This window comes from Dermochelys coriacea, chromosome 6 (genome assembly GCF_009764565.3).
Source record: "Dermochelys coriacea isolate rDerCor1 chromosome 6, rDerCor1.pri.v4, whole genome shotgun sequence".
NCBI lineage: Eukaryota > Metazoa > Chordata > Testudines > Dermochelyidae > Dermochelys > Dermochelys coriacea.
The window spans coordinates 29,564,161-29,585,529 of NC_050073.1; the positions used below are offsets into that span (position 1 = coordinate 29,564,161).

Consider the following 21,369-nt stretch of genomic DNA (forward strand, 5'->3'; position numbering starts at 1 on the left):
AGTCAGTCTGGAAGCAGGGCCTGCAGCAGATCCAGTTCCTGGGCAGCCTTGCCTCCCTCCAGGTAACTCAGTTCTGATCCTTGGCTCTGATTCCTAACCTCTAACTTTGGATTTGCCTTTTTGCTCTGGCACCTGGGCTCTGACTCCTGGCTCCAGCTCTCACCCTGGGCTCCAATTTCTGGCTACTGACTCCTGTTATAACCACTAGGAGTGACTCGTGCTCTGATCATTAGATCTACTCCAACCACTAGGCACGACCACCTACTCACGGGCAAAGAGATCAGGCTATGTCTAATCCTGCCAATTCTTCCTGCAGAACATCTCAAAGATATGGTCTTTCCTATCCATTCACATAGCTACAATTCTCATCCAAGCTCTCATTATCTCATGTCTCAATTACTGCAATATCCTTCCCTCTGGCCCTGACAAATCCAATCTTGCCCTGCTCGCATTCATTCAAAATGCTGCTGCAAAGAATCTTCCTAACTCATTGCTTTTACCATGTCATCCCCCTTGTCTGCATCCTTCCATTGGCTCCCCATCTCTATTCTATCAAACATAAGCTGTTTGTCTTCACTTTCAAGGCCCGTCACAGCCTGTCCCCACCCTACCCCTCATCTCTCATTCAGCATTGAAAAGTTGACTCCTGTCTCCATCGCCCACTTGAATTTTCAGACAAGCACCTTTGTGCTTTCTCCCTTGCTGCCCTTGACAGTTGGGAGGAACTCCGCATAAACATCTACAAAGCTACCTCATCATCAACCTTCAAAACCCTCCTCAAAACTCTCCTTTGCCGTGATACTGACAAAAAAAAAAAACACCCCACATGACAACCGTTGTGCTCAGACCATTGCTAATCAGACTTACCATATTATCTCATTGTTTCCTTGTATTCCACCATTGATTAGTCTCTATCTATCTGTTGCCTTTGTCTGACATTTACATTGTAATTTCTTTGGGGCAGGGAACATCTTTTTGTTCTGGGTTTGTAACACACACATCACAATGGGGTTCGCTCTTAGGTGCTCCGGTAATATAAATAATAATAATGAGCTCCCTAGCACAGAACAGTGGAGACTGCCCTTCTCCACTGCTAGCCAGCTCCACAGCATGGGTGTGGGGAATGAACTTCTCTTATCTCCCACTGATCTTAACTGGACAGTTGGGAGCGCAATACTTTTAAAAATCAGGCAGCTTATTTAGGTGCCTAAATATGGATTTTGGAGCCTAACTTTAGTCTCTGATTTTTGAAAGCTTTCACCTCTGCCTCCACTACTTTGATGAGACTGCCAGCAGGAATAGTAAATGATCAGTGCCAGCTGTGGAGATGCGTTTGTGACCCAGATATCTGTTCACTCGGAACCGCACTGAGAGCACAGGGACTTGTTCCATAGTCCCCTGGATACACCTTTGGATTAAACAGAATACAACTAAATTTAGTTCGTACTGAAACATTTCAGGAGAGGGATGATGTGTGGCACTTCCCTAGGAGACGAAAAAAAGCGAAGCATTGGAAATTTCTTGTTGTACTGTGGGAATGTGCTGCCCCCCTCCCCAACTCCCTATCAGCTACAAAATCAGGGGTGAACTCCAACTCCAAACAAACCTGTCCTTACCGTCCATTTAACCCTTCAGTACAAAGAGACACATACGGGAAAAATAGTGCACCTTATTGTTAAAGGGACAAAACAAGTTTAGAGGACACTGCGCCTGATTCTCGTCTTCCATACTCCAGATTTATAACTGTTGTAACTATATACCTCAGGGAACCAGTTAAAATACTGGAAGTCCATTGACCTACTCACAATATGGTTAAAGACTGTAATATAGATGGAATCTAACCATGCTCCCCTTGCTGAGTTAAAACCTTGGACAGTCACAGACATTAGCCCATATACAAAGATAGAGATAGGTTCTGTCCACACTATAATTTATCTCTATGGTGATTGGGTCCCCTAACTTAGCTAGAGCTGTAAGGTCAGGGAGTCTGAGTAGAGAAGAAGAAGAATTATATGAAAGTGCTTAACATTATGGGAAGCATCTAAAGAGACTAGAACCCTGCTTTCCAGCAGGAGGTGGATGTTCACAGTGCATGTCTCAGAGGTAGGAAGGATAGTCTCGTTGAAGCACTGGACTAGGACTCACGAAACCCAGGTCAGTTTCCAAACTTTTAGTGGGACTTTGGGCCAGTCCCTTAAATCCCTCTGTGCCAATCAAAATGGCCAGTACCAAAGAGATTAAAGGTTTTGAATTTAATCTTACTCTAAAAGAAATCATCTGACTAGGAGTTTGGTGAGTTTTATATTCAAGCTCTGAATAGCAGAATAGTCATAGACTGGGGAACTTAGTGGCGACGGCATAGGTAGAGAGCAGGTTTCTTGGCTCTGGTTCAGCTCATACTGCTGTATGTCTCGAATACTATACATGGTTACTTATATACTATCGGGACATAGCCTTTCCTTAGAGGTGAGCGAGCATCCATTGAGTTCAATGGGTAGTGCATGTCTCTCCAAGGGCAGACTTCAGCCCATAGTCACAATAGCTATGTTCAATGACAGCTACCCAATACAGTAAGGGTTCACCATGTACGACTAGTTAAGAAACCCTACAGCAAAACAAGATGGGCACTTTTACCCATGATCAGCCGCCGCTTTACTCGCTTATCCACATCAGCTCCTGCTGTGGCATTGCTCTCAGAGATCTCAGCTACAGCCTCCTCTCTTTCTGTAATGCAAGTACATGGGGGGGGGGGTAAAAAAAAAATCAGTGAGTGGTAGTGTGACTGTTGGTACCAAATCCAGTGGCCAACTATCTTGTACAACATTCCTTTTGAAATCCAATTCTAAAACAAAGCTAAGCTCTACTATTAGTTGAATCATATATCATAAGCAGAAACAGTCAGAAATAAACACTTAAAAACAAACAAAAAAACATATTAAAACTCCCCAATTAAAAATCTGATAGCTCTTTTTCTTGTTTAGTTTTCATTTGCTTTTCAAAGACCCATGTGTTCACCTCAGAAACCTTAAAACATAGTAGCTGTGATGAACAGAACAACAAAAGGGTTAATCAGAGATCAGATGCCACATACCAGTGTCCTGCCATCCTGATCACCCACTGGCTAATGAAAGAGATGACTAACTATGGCTGGGTTTTTGTTTTTAATCAATGGTCAGAAACTGATCATCAAAGCATTTGTGTTCATCCACCAAAGCATTTCTTTACATAAGAATGGATGCCTTTCTAACAGATATGCTTTAGTTCAATCGGATGTTATGGGTTTGATGCAGGAATTGCTTGGTGAAGTTCTTGGGTTATACAGGAAGTCAGATTAGATGACCCTAGAGGTCCCTTCTTGACTTTACGAATTTATGAAAACTAAGAAAATGGAAAGGAATTGTCCCCTGGTTAATAGCACGTGTGATGCTTCACAGGTACCAGAACAAAATATACTTAAAAACAGAAGTTCTTTTTTTCTTAAACATTCTGGGCCAGTTCTTCTGTACTTTTCATGAAATCAGAAAGCAGCCTGTAAGGTGGAGAATCCATTAACATAGGGGAACCTCCATGGGATGTAAAGCCAGTACAATCAGCTCGACTCCACCTTCTTCTGGCCTTTCCTAGCGCTCAAGTGCTCCCCAGATAGTGGAATGCTCCGCAAGGGATTTCCTGCAGGCATCACTTAGAGCAGCCCTAAAGTTTCTCTAAATTATGCCAGGGACCAAACTGGATCCAAATTCAGGGTCGGGGGGAGCAGAAATGTGACCTAGAACCACTTTTCCTTCACAGCCAGGTCTTGTGTCAAGCACCGGTTGGCCAGAACCATGGATCCGGCCTCTGCTTTCAAAGATCTTGTCGTTTTGGCCTCTATGCAATTTTTCAGCAATATAACTGGAACATTTTACTCTGCAGAGATGGTAACATTTTGAAACTCATTTACATGCAAGTCATCAATAGAAAAGAATTCATCCACTGCTTACTGACCAAGGCAGGTTTTCCCATCCGATTGCACTGTGTACTTTGGGTGGCATCCACAAATGGGCCCATCATCAGCATCCTCACATGTATGCTGACACCCACCATTCCCATGATTGCATGTCACTGGAAAGAAAACATACAGTGAAGCCTCAAATTTCCAGATCACTGCACAGGGCTGAATTTACCCTTCTCAAGTGTGAATGTTAACATGACTCCCAAACTAGAGCTTTCAGTACTAATTGATGGATTTGTACAATGACATTCTGAAAACCTACTGATTTAATTTGATATTTCACTTCATCAAAAACATATAGTCTAAATATTGTATCATCCTAGCACATCCATAGATACAACTGCCAAAATTAGTGATCAACTGCGGAAATAACAGAATTCTATTTGTTCCCTTTAAGGATCAGTATGAATTTGTTGCTTACAAATGCAGTCCCTCAGGTTCCTGGCCAGTTCAAATCCAGGTCTGCATTCACATGCCACTCCTCCTTTCGGTGCTTCTCTGCAGATATGGGCACAGCCATGGTCTTTATTCATGCAACTCATGCCATCTGCAAAACAGTACAAATATCATAAATCATCAGTATCCTCAGTGACTTGAGATGCAGGTAACAGTTCAAATACAAACATTAGCCCAACTGTAAGTAAACAGCAGACAACTTGTACCTCTTGAAAGAATCTCCTGTAACTGAACAAAAGGAAAAAAGTATCAACTGATATACAAGAAATAAAAAGAACCTGATACTGCTAAAGGCTAAGCAAATGGCCTGCAAGGTGATTTCCCTCTCCTAATCCATTGTCTGTTTGTGTCTTAAGATCTCCGGAGCAGGGACCTTCCATCTCTGTGTTTGTACAGCACCCAGCACAATGAGACCACAACCTTCATTGAGGCCTTTGGGTGCTACCATATTAATGGTACTACTTGGGTGCTACCATATTATTTATTAGTAATAATAACTCCTCCTCTTCCTCCCACATATTTTGATAGGAATTGAGAGATACTCAGTACCTTGCAGGACCAGGCACTAAGGCTGTCATTTCCCTTTTACTCTTCCCATAAAATAGCAAAATGAGCTGTTGTGAGGCAAGGGAATGTCCTCATTTATTCAGAGACATACAAAATTCAAACGCTTCTTCTCGCTTCTTTTCAAATTACTGGCCTTGATCCATAGAGTCACAGAGCCACATTTCCATTGGTGGTTATCAGCGGACCCAGCAGTCACACATACTGTACCCATGGGCAGCAAAGAATTTGCTGTTTTGGGAGCATCTTAACCTTTTCTGACATCTACTGGATTCTTTCTAATTCCAACCCGTACATTTTAACAACACCTCTGGAGAGTCATCATGATGTTTTATATATAACTGCACCTGTGTGCTGTGTCTCTCACTTGCTGAATAGAATGTAGTACAAGCAAGTGCAGTCTGGATCCAAATGAATAGAGTAATGTGACATTAGTTGACTTTTTCTTCTCTTTGGTGTAGCTTATAAAAACGTCTTGTTGTTTTGTCTCTGGCAGTTATGAACCGTTCACACCCCAGCACGCAATCTGCAGGCTGCTGCGGTGACTCATTGGCCTCTGCCAGAGAGAGGCTGCAGTCAATTAAACAATGAGGAAATGTTCCCAGCATTATAAAACCTTCTGCCTCTGTCCAGTGTTTCAGCTAAATCCATGCCCCAGCCACTGGCAAGGCTTTACCCTGCTTCCCAGCATTAAAAGAGCCAAAGTTTATTTTAACTCTATGTGCCATAAAGGCTTCATTGTATCCCAAAGACTTTCTGATGCAAAGGTTCGTCCCCTCACTGGGATTTCCTAATCACCAAAGTCCAGCAGTAAAAACACACAACTGCTCTGTTCTTTTGTTCTCCATTCCTTTCGAATTACTTACAAAAATAACATCTCTTATAAGATTATGGGACAGATCCTCTGGTCTGGCTGAGCTGTGCTCGCCACAACTTGGGAAGGGAGCCACTTGGGTAGCTTGAAACCACCAGAGGATCCGACAACTCTCCAGGAGCCTCATGCATTTAGGCCAGGTTTATGCTTGGGGGTGGGACTTTAATCTCATTCGTTTTCTTAGGGCCAAATGCTGTGAACAGGGCAGAGTCACTGGGTCCTGGAAGGCCCATTGAACCTTCCTTCATAGCTGGTGCAGCAGCCTCTGTACTCAACACTGCAAACTCCAATAAAGTAGCCTCCATAGCTACTGCAGCACCACCTCTGCAAAAGCGGGGTTGGAAGGTGGATGGGGGTTCACCATGGTCCTTATCTCGAGGATCTTACAATATAAAAAGGAGTTAGCAACCCAAGCTACAGTGCGCTATTACCATCTCTGCTTCTAGTACTACTGATATACTATCAAAAAGGCAACAATATATCAAAGAGACAGAATGGAATCATGGTTGGTAAATCCAAACTCTCCTTGAGGATTCTGAATGTTAGGGAGGAAGGATGTTGCAGAGGTTAGAGCACTTCCTTGGGACTTAGGAGACCTGGGTTCAGTTTTCCTGTTCCACTTCCTGTGTAACCTTTGGCAAGTCTCTCTGGGTCTCAGTCGCCAGCTGTAAAATGTAAACTATAAAAGTTCCCCAGCACTGTCCTACCTCATGGGGTGTTGTGAGAATAAAGACATTAAAACTCGGTAATGAAGACTTTATATGTACATAAGATAGATCGATAGAAATGGGACTTAGGCATCATCTGTAAGGAATTCAGTGCCTGGACTTAGCTCCTTGAAGACATTTGTTCACATTGCAAAGCTGTTATGGTGAAAAGAAAAGGAGGACTTGTGGCACCTTAGAGACTAACAAATTTATTTGAGCATAAGCTTTCATGAGCTACAGCTCACTTCATTGGATGCATACAGTGGAAAATACAGTGGGGAGATTTATAAACACAGAGAACATGAAACAATGGGTGTTACCATACACACTGTAACAAGAGTGATCAGGTAAGGTGAGCTATTACCAGCAGGAGAGCGGGGTGGGGGTGGGGGTGAACCTTTTGTAGTGATGATCAAGGTGGGCCATTTCCAGCAGTTGACAAGAATGTTTGAAAAACAGTGGGGGTGGGGGGGGGAATAAACATGGGGAAATAGTTTTACTTTGTGTAATGACCCATCCACTCTCAGTCTTTATTCAAGCCTAAATTAATTGTATTCAATTTGCAAATTAATTCCAATTCAGCAGTCTCTCGTTGGAGTCTGTTTTTGAAGTTTTTTTGTTGAAGAATAGCTACTCTTAGGTCTGTAATCGAGTGACCAAAGAGACTGAAGTGTTTTCCGACTGGTTTTTGAATGTTATAATTCTTGACGTCTGATTTGTGTCCATTTATTCTTTTACGTAGAGACTGTCCAGTTTGGCCAATGTACATGGCAGAGGGGCATTGCTGGCACATGATGGCATATATCACATTGGTAGATGTGCAGGTGAATGAGCCTCTGATAGTGTGGCTGATGTGATTAGGCCCTATGATAGTGTCCCCTGTATAAATCTCCCCACTGTATTCTCCACTGCACGCATCCGATGAAGTGAGCTGTAGCTCATGAAAGCTTATGCTCAAATAAATTTGTTAGTCTCTAAGGTGCCACAAGTACTCCTTTTCTTTTTGCGGATACAGACTAACACGGCTGCTACTCTGAAACCTGTTATGGTGAAGTAGTTCTCAAGCAGCTGCTGCCCGTGGTAATAGCAATCCTAGATATCAGTGCTGAAGCTTATTTACAGAGCTTTAGGCATGACTTGCAAAATGTCCACACATCACTATGGGCCTCCAGCCTAATCCATCATGAGTGTCACACTGCACTGAAATAGCGTAACACTGCAAAAAGTTCTAGCATGATACAATATATACAAATCACATACACACATACACAACCCTTGCAACAGCACAACTTTTGGCTGGAATGTGACTGCAAAAGAAAACACAAATTTTCATATTACAGAAATGTTGGGGGTTAAACTATTAACTCTCTCATATGGCTTAGTAGTGCAGAGCAGAATACTCTATATCCTTTCTGAATCCTCTTATATTGCTAAAATTCGGGAAGCAGCAGAGAAAGACTGACTGCTTTTTCTTTTTAGATAATATAACCACTTCAAGAGGATTCTAGTCAGTTTATTTAGGCTTGCTGGCTAATCTTATTGAGGGCCCAATCCTGCGCCAACTGAAATAACTCCCATTAACTTCAGTGGAAGCAGGATCGGGCCCTGAATAAAAAAAAAAAAAAAAATCAGAGACAAGACTCATTGTGTAAAAGAAAATAGGTAAAGTTTTCCTTAACCTATGCATTTTCAAAATATCCTCTCTTTGAAGCAATACTATTAAATGAAGAAAAATAATTTGTAGTGGGAGCTGGGGTCAACCTTTCATAAACATTCAGTTACATTTTAATCAGGCAATTAGTTTGCATATTATATTTTTGACATCCCAGTTTTAGGCTACAATATTCTTCCTCTATTAAGAAAGCTTTAAGTAACAAAGGAATGGATGCTACGTTGCTTAGATTATTCTGTTCTATTGGCTTTTTGATTCCTTTCCCACAGTGAGAACTTTGTAGAACCGTAACAAGACAATGATGCCTCAAATCCGACAGAATATACAAAAGAGCCCAAAGATCCCCACATGAAAGCTAACATCCACTATTATGGTGTCAATCAAGGATCTGTGCAGCACATAAGATCACAAATTAGCCTTATTAACTCTAGTGTTTTTGTGATATTTTTAAGTTTAAACATGCAATATGATCTGTCTGTAAGCTAAGAGGTGTTAAGAAAGCATTAAGAGAATTAACGGATTAGTTTCTGTTAGCAAAGTAATTTCTTTGTGTGCATTCATCTCCTGAAGAAGAAACTGTTAAACCAGGTACTTTGGTAAAGTTCACTGAACTCGAACAAATGGTTTAAATGCTGAATTGGTAATTGCTCAGTTCTGTGCATGTGGAATTCAGTCACTTCTCCACCAAAAGTTAAAATGGACCTTACAAAATGAACCACATTTTAATAATAAAATACCCAGGATCTGACTAGTTAAATGTGCTTTCCAGGACCATAAAAACAAAATCTAGTTGACTAAAAAGAGGATATTTTATGGAGAAATGCATCCAAATGTTTTAACATTTTATTTGCTATAAATCAGTCACATTATTTCACAGGGCTGTTTAAAATCAGTTCCAATGAACATTTTATATTACATAAAATATATATATAATATATTATATAAATGTCAATGTATCTGTACCTGATATGAGAATGAGCAAAGTGATTCAATTCTTATGCAGTCATATCAGTGGAACTGTATAGGAAATAAGTCAAAATGGTATTTGTCCAGCCAGATGTACACCCAGTTAGCAAGCCATGCTAAGCGGTGAGGGAAGGTGCTGCATCAAGGCTGGGTCATACTCATCATCAGAATTGCCATTCCGTTGTCAACACTCAGGGTCAAATTCTGGACAGTCTTGTGCAGGCGCACAAGGAGGTGTGGGGAAAGGATGTCCCTCTACAAAGAGCGACCAGAATCTTGGTGCTGCCCTGCTTGAGCACAAGCCAGGGGAATGCCAGCACCATTAGCAGAGCTAGACATCCCTGGAGTGCTGCATCACTTCCAACAAACTGGAGAATGGGGCTGGTCCTGTGTAGAGTGCATGCTTTACCCTGTTAAAGGGAGCAGCATTTCCCACTCCCAGAGACATTCTGGCTGCCTAGGTCTCCACAGGTAAAATGTCTCCAGGAGTTGCTGCTGGTGCGGTGCCTCTGTGCACTAGCCTTCAGGTGGCACGGCTTTAAATCTAACCCTAATGAGCCAAATCCTGCAGCTCTTATTCACGCCCATTGATTTTGGCCCAAAAGAAGTAAATAACCGTGGCTTGTGTGACATACTGCGATGGTCTGTGATGGATTCCTGAGCGGAGACGGATTATCACTAGAAATGATAATAAGAGGATACATCATGGTCACAACACTTATTTCTATGTGTATTTCTTATTTCTAAAACCCCATGTGCATGGCAATCCCCGGGAATCTGCTAACTCGGTATTATGAAGCAAATTAAACAACAAAGAGAAAAGCCACAGGTAGGTAAGTGATTTATCGCTATTACTGATGCAATGTCCTCACAAAGCATTTGTTCTGTCGCTTACAGCTGAAGAGGAATAAATCCAGGGCATGTAATCAAGGAAAACCTATGATTGTGCATAACTCAATGGGAGGTAATGAGCCCAGCTGACCTACGCAAGGCTTAAACAGAGCCAGAGAACCATCTGGAGCACCACTCTCCTCTGGATCCACCCCGCTACAGTAGATAACTATCACACCTGACTATTGCCTCTAAAAACTCCTGCAGTGTCCCAGCTCACAATCCTGAGCCAGACAATGTGGAGCACAGCAGATGTGGGAGGATGGATTCCAGGAAACTGATAATCCAACGCAACATCACCATGCAAATCAGCTGGAGCAACAGAACAGCCACTCCGTTGCCTTCTCATTCTATCCACAGGCCAGGACTCCATATTTCTCCTGCCCCACTTCCACAACCTCCTTACTCTGTTAAGCTGCTTATATGAACCACATCAGTGCAGAATCAGAGAGTCCACAAACATCAACAGATTTTACAGATGGCAAACTGAAGTACAGGGAGATTGAGTGACTTCCTCAAAACTACACAGGAAATCTGTGGCAAAGCAGGGAAATAAACTCAGATCTCCTGCATCTGAATCCTGTGCCCTAAATACATGACTATTCTTCCTTATTACAGAAGTAGGCTAAGGGAGGTGGGTACAAATGTCAAGGGAGGAAGAAAGAGAAAGAGAAATGGGAGGAGGGTCAGAGAAATAGGGGACAGGGATAAAGTGAAATATGGGCACAGAAGAGATTACAAGTATAGAAGAGGAGAGAGGTGAGGCTCCATCATGGGGTAGAAGAAAGAAAGAAGAAGAGGGAGATGGAAAATAGGTAACCATGGAGAGGTGGTTTAAAACTTTTTGGGTTTTCAATGAAAAACTGAAATCTGAAAAAAAAATGGTATTCTCAAAGCATTTTAGGTAAAAATATGAAGTTTTTGGTAAAAAAATTATTGGCTTCCACAAAAGTGAAAAATTTGACTTGAAAAGAAAATTTCTACTGAAAAGGTATTGGTTTTTCACTTCCAGTTTTTCAATGAAAAAGCAGAAATTGTTGACCAAAATTAAAATTTTCAGAAAAAAATTACTTTTTGGTCAAAACCACCCTTTTTTGGCAAACAAATGTTTTGACAACAAATGTCTGACCAGCTTCAATGTCATGGAACATGGGGAATCAGTCAACCAAAAAATGAGGAAGCAGGTGAAGGGGAAAGAGACAGCAAAACAGAGGAGAACAAGAGCAGCAAGTCAATGGATCCTGGGAGAGAATTTGGGGAGGAAATGGAAAAGATACAATGAAGAATGAGGGGAAAAGAGTTGTTACTCCTGCTGGAACAGGACAAATGGGGAAGGCAGAGTTCTTTTCAAGACTTACTAAAGAAGAGACATAGAAAGAGGGAAGAGCTCTCCACCAGGGTTCAGGTACAGACATGCGTTAAAACAACTGATTTTGCCTTTCAATCCATCAGACAGTATCCAAATTTGAATCTGATTACCCTGTAAGGTATTTACCATCCTGATTTTACAGAGGTGATTCTTTTACTTTTTCTTCAATTAAAATTCTTCTTTTAAGAACCTGATTGCTTTTTCATTGTTCTTAAGATCCAAGGGTTTGGGTCTGTGTTCACCTATACAAATTGGTGAGGATTTTTATCAAGCCTTCCCCAGGAAAGGGGATGTAGGATTTGGGAGGATTTTGGGGGGAAAAGATGTTTCCAAGCAGGCTCTTTCCCTGTTATATATTTGTTAGACACTTGGTGGTGGCAGCAATAAAGTCCAGGGGCAAAAGGTAAAATAGTTTGTACCTTGGGGAAGTTTTAACCTAAGCTGGTAAAAATAAGCTTAGGGGGGTTTTCATGCAGGTCCCCACATCTGTACCCTAGAGTTCAGAGGGGGGAAGGAACCGTTCATCTTGGTGAGGAAATACAAAGGAAAAAGGATCCTCTCTCTCCCACGGCAGTCATTAAGTTTGACAGCATTCCAGGCTCTGATTCTACAATGGATAGCATGACGGCTGTCTGCAGAGCCCCCCTGAAGTCAAGAGTATTCTGGGTATGTCTACACTTAAAATGCTACAGCAGCACAGCCATGCTGCTTTAGCACTTCAGTGTAGACACTACTTATGCTGATAGGAGCAGTTCTCCCATTGGTGTAGGTAATCCACCTCTCCAAGAGGCAATAACTACGCTTACTGAAGAATTCCCGCAAGGTGGGAGGGACCAGAACCAGGTCTCCAGCCCGACATCTACACTGCAATTTTATAGCCCCACAGTCCAACCACCATGAGCCCATCATCTGACCAGGGCCAGCCACAGGTGTCTTGTTGCAGTGTAGACATACCCTCTGGGGCTGGCAAACAATGAACCTCTTCTCTTGTTGAAGAGAACTCTAAATGTTTGTGAAAATGCTTAAGAGTCTGCTATGTGCTCCCATAAGAAGTTTCTGCTCACTGTTTGGAAGGAACGGACCAGTACCTTCGGAATGGTGAATGCATGTGTGCTGGTTGTCACTCAGGAAGAACCCTGCCTTACAGCGACACTCATAGCTCCCCACGGTATTGACACAAAGGTGCTGGCAACCTCCGTTGTTGAACATGCATTCATCCGTATCTGAAAAATAAAGAGACTGGATTTGTATCTGCACGGCTGCATTTACTGTCACTGCTATAAATCAGTGCCCAGAGGTTGATCTCAAAGCGTGCAACTAGTATAGATAAAAATAGATGTTTGTTTTACCAAAGCCCCAGTGGGTCTATAGATCAGGGCATTTAAAGAAGATTTTCATTTTGAGATAGAGTTGGAGGAAGAGAAAATTGTTAAAAACCTCAGGCTCAGGTTCAAGCGAGAGACAGGTAACCCAATTTGGATACAATTTGCATCATCACACGGAACCTTCACCCAAACTACAAGCCAAATGCTAGGTCTTTTCTGAAGTTTAAGAATGTCTGATTAATTATCCTCCACCTCCTCATTTCACCTCATTGTCTCTTATTTTGTGGATGCTTCTGTATTTCCGGGTTGTGGCCAGGGACAGAAGCAAAAGTTACTGAAATAGTTTAAGGAATGCTGATCTTGTAATATTTATGGTCTCATGGCCTCACCAGAGGCAGGAAGTATGGGGAACCTCAGGAGAAAGTCTGTTTTTGTAGATATCTATCTAATTTGGCAGAACCAAGAGATACGAAGAGTAGAAAAGCTCCAGCTAAGTCCTTGAACATTGAAGTGCTCATCTCAACCTCCAAGCCTTTTGAATTTTACCCATCACTGATTTAAGCTTTCTGTAGCCTCTTGTTATGGTATAAACCTTACAGGTCTGATTTTCAGAAGGACTGGGCACCAACAGCTCTCATTGATTTCAGTGGACGTGATGGATGCTCGACACCCAGGAAAACAGGTCATAAAAGCGTCATGGCAAAATTCTGCTCTCATTTGCACCTATGTAACCGAATTTGGTGCATTATGTTCTCCCCACTCCGCTCACTGCTACAGTACTAGGGCTAAGATTTTTTTAAATGAGTATTTAACATTTTTTGCATAAAATAGTTCCTAAAAACAGGAAGAAGCCATTGTGTTCTTACCAACAAGTGAAATCAAACACTGCGATAGATTTAAGTTCTCTTGAAACCAGTGGGGCAAACTGAGTACCTAAACCAAGATGGACTTAGCACCACAACATGATCATAGAAAAGAATGAAGATAAAAATTATGTTCCCAGAGGTCTAGATGTCTCAGTCTTAATAGAAACAGTTAATTTTAGTAGTTCGACAGTGATTTGAATCTAAGGAATCAGTATTGAAACAACCACCAAGACTTTCCAGTACTGTGGATTTGAAACTCCAGAAAATGTTTCTGCTTTGTGGATCATGGCGATTAAATGGAATATTGTCTTCTCTCTCCAAAAAGCAATTGTCTGTTCAGCTAAAATCCAGCCACACGTATCATGTCTTCAGGAATACAGATGTGGCTTGGTTAACAAAAAGGTGGGATGAACTAAGTAAGTAAACAGTTTAACATAAAATGAAGCCAAATTTGCTGCACGTCAAAATATCTATTTTAATTTTAAATCATATCTTTAAAGGAACACTCAAAATTAGAAGGTCTGTGATTTGAACTTCATTGTTTTAAAGTCCATATTATCCTTTATATGCTCCCCACCTCCCGAACCATTGCATCAATAATGTTGTTCTTTTCAAAACAATCAGCCAAGCAATAATGAGAAACCCTATATTAACACAACAGTGAGCCAGTTTCTGTCCTCAGTTATAGCTGTGTACATTCAAGGTATCTCCAGTGAAATTACTAAAATCAGAATATGATCAGATGTATTCATGTGCTAGAGAAGTTCTTTGTATGGAGAGAGAATATGCCCCTTTATTGCCTTATTAAAGAGGTCAGGTGCTCACCCAGTTGACAGAGTAGCAGCCGTGTTAGTTAGTCTGTATTCGCAAAAAAGAAAAGGAGTACTTGTGGCACCTTAGAGACTAACAAATTTATTTGAGCGGACGTTCTTGTTAACTGCTGGAAATGGCTCACCTTGATTATCACCACAAAAGATTTTCCTCCTTCCCCCCCCTCCTTCTTGCTGGTAATAGCTCATCTTAAGTGATCACTCTCCTTACAGTGTGTATGATAAAACCCATTGTTTCATGTTCTCTGTGTGTGTATATAAATCTCCCCACCGTATTTTCCACCGAATGCATCCGATGAAGTGAGCTGTGGCTCACGAAAGCTTATGCTCAAATAAATTTGTTAGTCTCTAAGGTGCCACAAGTACTCCTTTTCTTTTTTTCATCCAGTTGAGTATCCTTAATATGAACCTCATGGAACTCTACTTGTGTGTTTAAATAAGTGTGAGAGAGGATAAGACACTCTTCCTAATATTAAAAAGCATCAATAAATAGTTCAGTTGCTTCTGCCCAGACTAAATGGCTACCCAGCTTTGGCATATGCAAGGGTTTGGTAGTGCAATCCTTGGGACTTAGTGCCTTCCCCATCCTCTCCCATTTACACACCAACAGATATGACTTTGTCTATGGGCTAGCCCCTTAGCTGATGTAAACTGATGTAGTTCCAATGAAGACAAAGCAGCTATGCTAAACTACATCAGGTGAGGATCTTGACCTAAATATTTAATAGAGGCTTGGTCCCATTACTAAAACACTGCGTGCTAATCTGAAATATCTCATCACCCTTTGAAGGCTCACAACAGTCTTCAAATTCTGCAATGGGGGCCAGTCCCTTCCCCAACAGGAGTGGAAATCTCCTGAGATAACGTACCCAGTGATGGCCCCACTGCTCAGGGAGTGATGAGCAGTATTTGTAGGAGGTGCACACAGGTCCACACATTTGTGTGAAGGGAGACCCACTACACGGTTCCACCAATCATTGCCCACCACGGAGCAGCAAGCAGGAGCCACAGGTACCACCAGAGCCACAGAGCAGAAGGGTGATGCAATGGTTGGGATTCAGGAAAAACTGGGTTTTATTCCCTGCTTCACCACAGACTTCCCAGATAACCTTGAGCAAGTCACTTATCTTTCCTGTACTTTGGTTCCCCAACAGTAAGATGGGGCCAATAGGACTCCCTTACCTCACATGGGTATTGTGAGGACAAATACATTAGAGATTGTGAGGTGCTCAGATAGCACAGAAATGGGGCACATATAAGATATATAAATGGGAGGGTGAGGCATAGCTCCTCCATTACCTGGAGAAAGGATTCCTTTCTCCCAACCCCAACACATGGCTGGGCATGGACCCTAAATTAACACTTCCAAAAAAATAGGAAATGTTCTGGGTATTAAACAGGTCAATTTACTAAAGCTTCCCTAAAGAAACTTGTTAAAAGAATAATGAAGGACACTTTTCAATTTTTAATCCAAAGAACTCAAAGCGGTTAAGAAAAGTGTGTCAGTATTATCCCCCATTTTACAGATGGGGAAACTGAGCAACAGAGCAGTCACACTGAGACTGAAATGTCAAATCCTGGAATTCCTGTATCTAATATAAAGAAAAGGAGTACTTGTGGCACCTTAGAGACTAACACATTTATTAGAGCATAAGCTTTCGTGAGCCACAGCTCACTTCATCTGAAGTGAGCTGTGGCTCACGAAAGCTTATGCTCTAATAAATGTGTTAGTCTCTAAGGTGCCACAAGTACTCCTTTTCTTTTTGCGAATACAGACTAACACAGCTGCTACTCTGAAACCTGTATCTAATATGTATCATTCTTGTTAAGACATCTTATCTAACACAGCATCCAGGAATCACAGGCTTTTTACTTTCACAAAATTAAAAAGGGATATATTAGCATCAATATTTGCAATGTTAGCAAGCATGTTCCTTACCGAGACAATTATGGCCATCGTGAGCCAACATGAAGCCATCATAACAAGTACAGCGATAATTGCCTGGAATGTTGAAACATTCATGTACACAGCCTCCATTGAAGTCATTATCACATTCATCAATGTCTGAGGGATAAAGCAAAAGTCAATCTGATAAATGCTTCTTGGTTTGGCATAGACAGGTCCTGACATGATTGTATAAGTGTGAACAGTAATTGCTCTCTTAAATCATCATTGTCTTGCAAATAGGCTATACTTAATACATTATTTGTTCAATGTTTCTGAAAAATGACAAGATGCATTAGGATTCCCATCCAGTGATATAGTATAGTTTTAAGCTTTCTAAAGCTGCTTATTAAAAAAGATGTTAGATTAAAAATCATGGATCTGATTCTCCTCTGTTTTATGCTGATGTAAATCAGGATTAAATCCATTGAAGTTACACTGACATAGAATCAATTTGAGGGAGAATCAAACTGCATATTTTTAAACAATGACAAATTTCCTTACCTGCATTCATCACAATACTCTCATTATTAAAATGGAAAGAATTTTAACTCTCTAATTTACCATTTCAAGTTGTCTGTTCACTTTGCATTTGACTCAGTTTTGATTATTAAAATGCACAAGTCAATTTAGCTTCTGATTCTCAAGCACTAGCATAAAGCTGCAATGCTTAGGTTGCAAATACTGCAAGGGAATGTTTAAATCCAAATAAACAGTTTTCATTTAAAAAACATTTTCATATGATTCTATTTGACATATTTTCTAAAATCTGTTAACACCCAATCTAAACAATGGTCCTAAATCACCTTTTTTTTTGGATACTTCAAATGAAATGATAAATGACCAACACTTTGTTTGTTTTCTAAATAAAGGAACTGAATATGTAGGACTTCACCTTGCTCATGTTTGTACTAGAAAACAATCTCTAGCATAATACTCCTTAAGCAAAATAAACTAATCACACACTAGAAGCTTTGATTTAAAAAAGACACAAACAAACCAACGAATGATCTTTTTCCCATTTCAATCAACAGCAAAACTCCTAAAACCATTGGTATGTCTGGGACTCCGCTCATACGATGAAATTTGCCTGTGCACATCTTCAAAATCCCACTGACACTCTGAGGTGGTACCTACATCTTCTGCTGCCCATCTGTCTGCACAGGGCAGAATTTCACCTGCATGGTTAGGGCACTGAAGGAAAGAGATAGGAACAATACCCAAAGCCTTTTACAGTCAGACAAAAGTTTCAAATAGAGCTTTTATACTAAAGATGGGTCAAAGCCACAACATCCAGATACAAATTTTGAATCCCTTAATGTTCAGTATGTTTAATCCTAGAGTTCTGGTTTGATCCAAAATAGAGAGAAAGAGTTGGTGCTAAATTCAGATTCAGGCTTCAATTCCTAAATCCCCTGCCATCATGAAAGTTTGGGGGGGTGGATCCAGGTTTTTGGTTTGGACCAATGTCTGCTTTTCCCAGACATCCTGTGATGCTTGTTACACTATTAATAATACTATGAGAGCTTACACAGTTACTATCACCTAAGGATTTCTAAGGGTGAGATTTTCAAAAGCAATGTAGTGACTTTGGACCACAACACTCAGGTACCTAAATGATTTAGGTCTGGTCTTTATACAGTTTTTGTACAGTGCACCTATTACAGTGAGGGGTGGGTTTTGGGGGTATTTTTTGTGTTATTCTGTTTTGGTTTTTTACCATAACAGTTATACCTGTGCAACCTCTGTAAGGCAATAGCCATAACAGTATAAAGCACCTTTATGCTGATATAATTGTATTTACAGTGAGGGGTTGTACCACTTTAACTATACCAGCCCAAGGTCATACAGTAAGTTAGTGGCAAATCCAAAAACAGAACCCAGGTCTCCTGAGCTCTAGCCACTAGAGCTTCATCTATGGTAGCAGTTACCCCAAAACATTACGGTGAAATTTTTCAAACACGAGTCCCTAACAAAGGCCCCCTAAATCCACATTTACATACCTAAATCAGTAGCCTGGTTTTACAAGGCACTGACCATCTACAGTGCTCACTGAAGCCTTTGGGAATCAGGACACTTATTAGTACATGCTCAAATATAGATATAGGTGACTAATTGTAGGTGAAAAATTTGGCTGTAGCCATAGCAAGTGCACTCTGCCACCCTTGTGTCATCTGAGGGGCCCAGGTTGGCTTTTCTCATTTTAGGGTCCAAAAGCCCAATCCTAAAACACATTCTGTTCTTTCTGAGAGGCATTAAGAACTTCAACGGGAATTAAGACTTAGCTTCCAATGTTTCACTGCCTAAGTATGTTTTAAAGAAGCTGCTCATTATAAAAATACCTTAATAACTCAGTAGGTACATGTGCCCCCTTGGGATGAATTAGTCATGGACACAGAGTGAGTGGGTGTGTTCTTCTCCCCCCCCTTCCCAAAACCAAAAACTGTCATGTAAAATCCTGGCTCCACAGATGTTAATGGGAGTTTTTCAGTTGCCTTCAAGGAAGCCAGGATTTCACCCACTGCGAAGCCCAAAACAGTGAGAAAAAGTCAATATTTTTTGCACCATTTTTAATTAAAATTTTAATCAAAACCATCAGTTCGGTCAGAGATTTTTTTTTTGTTTATCAAAAACTGGGTTTCTTAGTACATGCAAAATTTCACTAACCATTCTGATAACATTTTGATAAATATTTTAATTAAAAAGTGATTAAATTTTTCAAAAACAGAAAATGGAAAATGTGTGAAACAGAAAACGATGTTGAAATGTTTCTTGTAATTTTTTAAAATTTTGTGATCCATCCTAGTTATCATTGCTATGCTGCCAATATATTGCTGGCTGGTAATAGGATAGATAATAATAGAGAAACTATTATAATGACATTCTCTAAATTAATGGTATGCCTTCACCTGGAATACTATGGTCAGTTCTGGACATGCCATCTGAAAAAGGCCATAACAAAAACAGAGCGAGTTCCTAGCCAGATGACAAGAATGAGTAGGGATATAGAAAAACCCACACAAAGAGAAATTGAAAAGTTGGGTTGTGTTTGCCTTAAAGAGGAGATGAATACAAGGTGACATGATAAAAGGTATATAAAATAACAATTGGGATAGAAAAGATAGTCTGGGAACTTCTATTCACCCTGTCTCAGAACAAAAGACCAAGGGGATGCTCAATGAAATTCAAAATGAATACAAAGAAATATATTTTCATACAACATGCAATTGACCTATGGAACTCCTTGCCACAATACATAAGACCAAGCAGGATTCAAAAAATAACTCTGTCTATTGCAAGGTTTCTTTCCCCTTCCCCTGGAACAGTTGGTGGGGCAACTGTCAGAAGAAGGACCACTGGTTTCATCCAGTTTGGCAGTTCTTATGTTTCTAAGGCCCTCATGCACATGACTGTAATGTAAGCGACTCCCTGCTTTGAAGCTAGGCTTCTTATTACTGTTTCCCTTTCTAGAAATATGATAAATAGAACAAAAGAAGCAAAGAAATACAGTTTGTTTGTTTTTTGCTAAAGTTTGTTTTTTATGGACCCAATCCAGCTACCAAAGAAGAAAATGGAAAGAGTCATACTGACATAAGTGGAGCTGCATCAGGCCCCTACTGTGCCCAGACGTGGTCAAGACCGTTTTCATGAGAACTTTAATAACTCTGTGATATTGTTCAGACAAGCATGATTTTGCCCCAGTTTCAAACTTACACGTGCATTGTTGAAACCAGCCTCAACTCAGCCTGAGGCACAAACCTTCAGCCCTAACTACAAGAAACTAATACTTCTTTTAAATGAATCAATGCTATATTTGTTCCCAAGTATTGTCAATGGCCAGAAATCAAAGCTGCAGAAGCTATCGGAAGCCTGTATCCCAGGAAAGGGAAAAAAATTCATAGGCAGGAGTTGTAGACCAAGCTGGATGAGCAAGCATCGTAGAGAGGTGATTAAGAAGAAGCAGAAAGCATACAGGGAGTGGAAGATGGGAGGGATCAGCAAGGAAAGCTCTCTAATTGAGGTCAGAACATGTAGGGATAAAGTGAGACAGGCTAAAAGTCGAGTAGAGTTGGACTTTGCAAAGGGAATTAAAACCAATAGTAAAAGGTTCTATAGCCATATAAATAAGAAGAAAACTAAGAAAGAAGAAGTGGGGCCGCTTAACACTGAGGATGGAGTGGAGGTTAAAGATAATCTGGGCATAGCCCAATATCTAAACAAATACTTTGCCTCAGTCTTTAATAAGGCTAAAGAGGATCTTAGGGATAATGGTTGCATGACAAATGGGAATGAGGATATGGAGGTAGATATTACCATATCTGAGGTAGAAGCGAAACTCAAACAGCTTCATGGGACTAAATCGGGGGGCCCAGATAATCTTCATCCAAGAATATTAAAGGAATTGGCACCTGAAATTGTAAGCCCATTAGCAAGAATTTTTAATGAATCTATAAACTCAGGAGTTGTACCATAGATTGGAGAATTGCTAATATAGTTCCTATTTTTAAGAAAGGAAAAAAAAGTGATCCGGGTAACTACAAGCCTGTTAGTTTGACATCTGTAGTATGCAAGGTCCTGGAAAAAATTTTGAAGGAGAAAATAGTTAAGGACATTGAAGTCAATGGTAAATGGGACAAAATACAACATGATTTTACAAAAGGTAGATCGTGCCAAACCAACCTGATCTCCTTTTTTGAGAAAGTAACAGATTTTTTAGACAAAGGAAACGCAGTGGATCTAATTTACCTAGATTTCAGTAAGGCGTTTGATACCGTGCCACATGGGGAATTATTAGTTAAATTGAAAAAGATGGGGATCAATATGAACATCAAAAGGTGGATAAGGAATTGGTTAAAGGGGAGACTACAACGGGTCCTACTGAAGGGCGTACTGTCAGGCTGGAGGGAGGTTAC

The 21,369-nt window shown here is 40.7% G+C and overlaps 1 protein-coding gene across 6 annotated transcripts in view; it reads right to left on the bottom strand.

Annotated features, from left to right (window-relative positions):
• The window catches only part of SCUBE2 (signal peptide, CUB domain and EGF like domain containing 2), a 65,312-nt gene that overhangs the window by 36,928 nt on the left and 7,015 nt on the right, over window positions 1–21,369 (bottom strand). For 5 of the 6 annotated variants that reach the window (XM_043516773.1, XM_038404482.2, XM_043516770.1 and 2 more), the window contains 5 exons: window positions 16,451–16,576; window positions 12,579–12,713; window positions 4,413–4,538; window positions 3,985–4,101; window positions 2,635–2,724 (listed from right to left, as the gene is read on the bottom strand). In XM_043516773.1, coding sequence (XP_043372708.1) covers window positions 2,635–2,724; window positions 3,985–4,101; window positions 4,413–4,538; window positions 12,579–12,713; window positions 16,451–16,576 — 594 coding nt within the window. The remainder of the gene's footprint in view (window positions 1–2,634; window positions 2,725–3,984; window positions 4,102–4,412; window positions 4,539–12,578; window positions 12,714–16,450; window positions 16,577–21,369) is intronic. The other variant, XM_043516771.1, reaches the window with a different exon arrangement.